Source organism: Berghia stephanieae, chromosome 1, assembly GCF_034508935.2.
Source record: "Berghia stephanieae isolate SIO BIC M18660-M18661 chromosome 1, UCSD_Bste_1.3, whole genome shotgun sequence".
NCBI classification, from domain to species: domain Eukaryota; kingdom Metazoa; phylum Mollusca; class Gastropoda; order Nudibranchia; family Aeolidiidae; genus Berghia; species Berghia stephanieae.
This window is the reverse complement of record NC_088360.1, coordinates 96,177,555-96,181,516: the sequence shown is the minus strand read 5'-3', so window position 1 is coordinate 96,181,516 and position 3,962 is coordinate 96,177,555. Positions and strand designations below refer to the sequence as shown.

General features: G+C 32.5%; 2 protein-coding genes across 5 annotated transcripts in view; both read right to left on the bottom strand.

The window, feature by feature from the left end:
* The window catches only part of LOC144962452 (tectonin beta-propeller repeat-containing protein 2-like), a 53,125-nt gene extending 52,600 nt beyond the window's left edge, over window positions 1–525 (bottom strand). Inside the window, exon 1 of one of the 4 annotated variants that reach the window (XM_078895407.1) lies at window positions 310–525. The gene's annotated coding sequence lies outside the window, so the exon portion shown is untranslated. The remainder of the gene's footprint in view (window positions 1–309) is intronic. The other 3 variants (XM_078895410.1, XM_078895404.1, XM_078895411.1) reach the window with 3 other exon arrangements.
* A 1,348-nt stretch (window positions 526–1,873) lies between these two features.
* LOC144964871 (uncharacterized) lies at window positions 1,874–3,962 on the bottom strand. Its single transcript, XM_078899603.1, has 3 exons — window positions 3,659–3,962; window positions 3,220–3,318; window positions 1,874–2,880 (listed from the first exon to the last, which is right to left on the bottom strand). Exons 1-3 carry the CDS (start codon window positions 3,766–3,768, stop codon window positions 2,739–2,741), a joined length of 351 nt encoding a protein of 116 aa, XP_078755729.1. The 5' UTR covers window positions 3,769–3,962; the 3' UTR covers window positions 1,874–2,738.

Sequence of the window (3,962 nt, the reverse complement as noted above, 5' to 3'; positions counted from 1 at the left end):
CACATTTAGTGTAAATTGCGCAATATAAATGCTCAATTTTTTATTCATTTATTTTAAATATGCGCAGCGTATCTCGCTATGTTATAAGATAAGATATACTTTTGTGGTCCTAAATGAAAATTATAATTTAGTATCACATCGATATGGAACAAAACATTTGGCCAGAAAACTAGTCCTTCAAATTAATATAGATCGATTTAAATTACCCTCAACTTGGCAAACACACTCAAACCTGAGACTTCGTGAAGTATGATTTTATATTAATAGTAAAGGAAATTGTCTGAAAATTACTGTGACTTTACAACTTACCAGAATCGTTAGAGTTGCTTTACGCCTATCCTGGGTGGTAGATTATGAAATTTGTTGTAAATGATAATAGTGTGACATCAATAAGTTGTTATCAAGTGCATACCAACATTGAAATAACTAAAAACACCCACGACACAACACAACACACATAGGGACAGACAGATAGATAGATATGCCTAACACAGTCAAGAAAGAATGAATGACAAAAGGTAACTTGAATTATGTGTACACGATACATATTATGTCTTAAAAGGTTTTCCATTGCCATTTAACCCTTCGGTGCACACCGAAATGAAAATAAAAAATGAATAAAAAAGACAAAACTGAGAAATGGAGTATTCTAATTGGAATATTTGCCAAACAAAACATTTTTTTTTAATTTGGCCAGAAAACGTTTGCTGCAGATAAAGGTTTGGGAGTTTTTGGCAAATTCTGAGTCATTGTAATCGATCGGTAAAAAAGCAAATATGGCCAAGTAAAAAAAAAAAAAAAGAAAAAAGAAAAAAAAAAGTACTTTATCAGTGGACGGCAGTATTACTACACTTTTCTATCTAGATCTCTCTAATTTAAAAAAATGGAAAATAAAAATCGTCTATCGTCTGCCTTACTCTATCTAGTATTGCAGTCCATTCAGCAAGCTTATATTTTGCAAGATACCCATCGTATATCTCTGTATAACTCAGTCACAGCCGAATGGTTTTAACGATATAAGAATATTTTATATGTTTATTTCTGCAAAGAGATTCTACAATTCATTAAACCTTCTGTCTGGAGGTCAAATCCTTGTCACTATTCTTATTAATAAATCAATCGTATGATGTATCTATAGCGTAATAGTAGTAAGCTTTATCCATAGACTTTGGAGTGCTGACTTCTATACCGACGTTACAAAAGATGGAATTCGTGCCTGGATGGGAAACAACTTAATGAGGACGATTCCGTCTCCTCGAGATATTTAATAATTGTAAAATTTCAAAATCGACCCACAGCATAAGTAGGTACTGCTCACGGCTTTCGGCCTTTTTAACAGATCGATTCATCCAATTAATTTTGTTTGTTGTTTGTTGTTTTTTCTTTTGTTTTTTTGTTGTTGTTTTTTTTTTTTTTTTTTTGTTCTTATTGTTTATTTTGTTTTTGTTTTTGTTTTTGGGGGATTTTTTTCTTGTTTTTTTTGGGGGTTTTTGTTTGTTTGTTTGTTTGTTTTTTGTTTTTGTTTTTTGTTTTTTGTTTATTGTTTGTTCGGGATTTTTTGGGTTTAATTTTTTTTTTTTTTTTGTTTGTTTGTTTTTGTTTTGTTTTGTTTTGTTTTTTTTTTGTAAACTGGATAAGCAAAGTAGTTTGATTGGTTTATCTGTAGAAAAAAATTCAACAATCAAGCAGTTTCAATAACTGTAGTAAGATTATGGTTATTAATATATTTGCACATATTTGTGGCGGGGTTTTGCGTTTCGAAATAGGTTCGAGTCCAAACGATGAGCTCAATGGTCCGGGTTCGAACCTAGTATGCGCGCTATGGCTATCGATACCAGCTGCGCCACTCAACCTACACCACAAATGGTTCATGTTTAACTCTCAAACGTTCCATTATTTTAAAGCTAGAGTGAAAAATGACTGGGTAGTGCTATTAAAATGTCCATTCACCCATTCTACTGGCCCACAACCATGTAAAGTTATATATCATTGTACTTGCCAATGATCATACTATCACAGTGACATGTCCATACCACAATTGAAACCCTCTCCGAGACATAAATCAGAGTTATGTGCTGGGGTAGGGTCTCAACAAATTATCACAAAAACAACACATTTATCAATCACTAAGAGGGAAAAAAATTCAGGTTATGAAATATAATCAAATATCATTTATTTTCCAAACAAACAACATGTTTTGCAGATTATTTACAAAATTCATTGCAAATTTCCTGAAAATGAGTATTTGAGAGGGTCTTAGAGACGAGCCATTTTTCTGGAAAAAAGGGGCATAATCCAGCATTATTTGACATAAAAGAACTTAATAGCCTTTTTGTTTGTCCATAATGTCATATTTCTTTTATGGTTGAGGAAAATAATGACCATAAGACTTGAAATCATACAGCTGATTACAAATGTTACATATTAGTTCAATATTTACGTAATAGAGTCATATATATGTGAACAAAAAACATCACAAAAAATGACAGTTTCAATTTCAAATTGGTCTGCTTTACTTCAAATGAGTGATATTGACTGATTAAATGAATTATATGGTTCATTTTACATTCCAGAATAGTAATTCACTCATAAGTGACATATTTATTTCACAAAACTGCACTTGTAAAGGCATTTGATTATATAAATCAGAAGAATAATATTTGCATTTTTTGAGAAAAGTTACTGTAAATTTTGAAAACCATATGGCAATCTTCCACAAAAATAAATAAATTACAAACTCAAACTTCAACACATCCGGCATACAATAGACCAGGGACAAGTTCAGGCCAAAAAGGTGGGACAAGGGTTGTGGGACCAGGATCAAGGCGCACTTTCTTGGGTTTGGAAGGGCCAGGAATCTCATGAGATGGAATTTGAGACCTGAAATGAGATGAATTTTTAAAAAAGAAAAAAAAGAAAAAAAAGAATTAGAATTGCAAAAACAATTTTAATAAGTCAAAGGTAAACCAAATAAACAAAATATTGACAGTTTGACTCAGTCCATACACAAAAGTAACAAAATTCAGTATATCAACTGTTTGTCATTCTCATGTTCCCTGTGAACCCATGAAATTCTTACCTTCACTATTTGTGAGCCACATACTAAAACATTGCTTCATACCAACCATTTGAAGCAATTTATAAACTAATGATAATTTCTAGAATGTCATACTTCCAAAGTGCATCTGAATAGAGTATAATAATATGATTCCTGCTCACCTTTCGTAATGACTTCTTTTACTTGTACTCATAGTTGCAACACCAGGGATACGAGTGACATCTTCATAATCCTCATCTTGTACTTGGATTTGGGTCTCACTGCGTTAAAAAGAAATAAAAAAAGAACAAAATTCTGTTAAAAGCTGCTCTCACAAAATATCACAATCTTAATTTCTAAAAGTCAGAAGTAAAAATAAAGTTGTATCACTCCTTGTTGAAATACATGGCTCTCGACTTCTATTGTCAGCCATGTTTGTTTACATTTTCAGCTATCCACTTGCCCAACTTCTATGCTTCGTAAATGAGGTGAAAAGTGAAAAAATAAATAACTTAATAGAAACCGATAAAAAAAAGATCAGGGTTCAAGAGGATGTGCGTTTTTTTTACTTGAACATGATGTCAGAGGATGTAATTGTGAAAAGTTGAGAAAAATACTTACTCGTCAGGTTCGTCATTCGAGTCCAGATTTGGTGAGTAGGGCAGGTCCCCATCAGGCATCATATTCTCGGGAACAGAGGCGTAATTTTCATCGTCACTGTCTTCATTCATGTATCAGATATCGTAGACCTCTTTTTCGGTACAATAAGTCATTGTAAAATGTATCTAATTAGTTTATTTTGAGTAAATTTGTGAGTAGAGACGACAAGTCGACTGTCAAAACAAGATGGCGGAAGTCGAGTGACGAACCGAGTTACTGACACAAACACTTTCGTATTTCTTGTGATTTAGGAGGAAAAAATCAA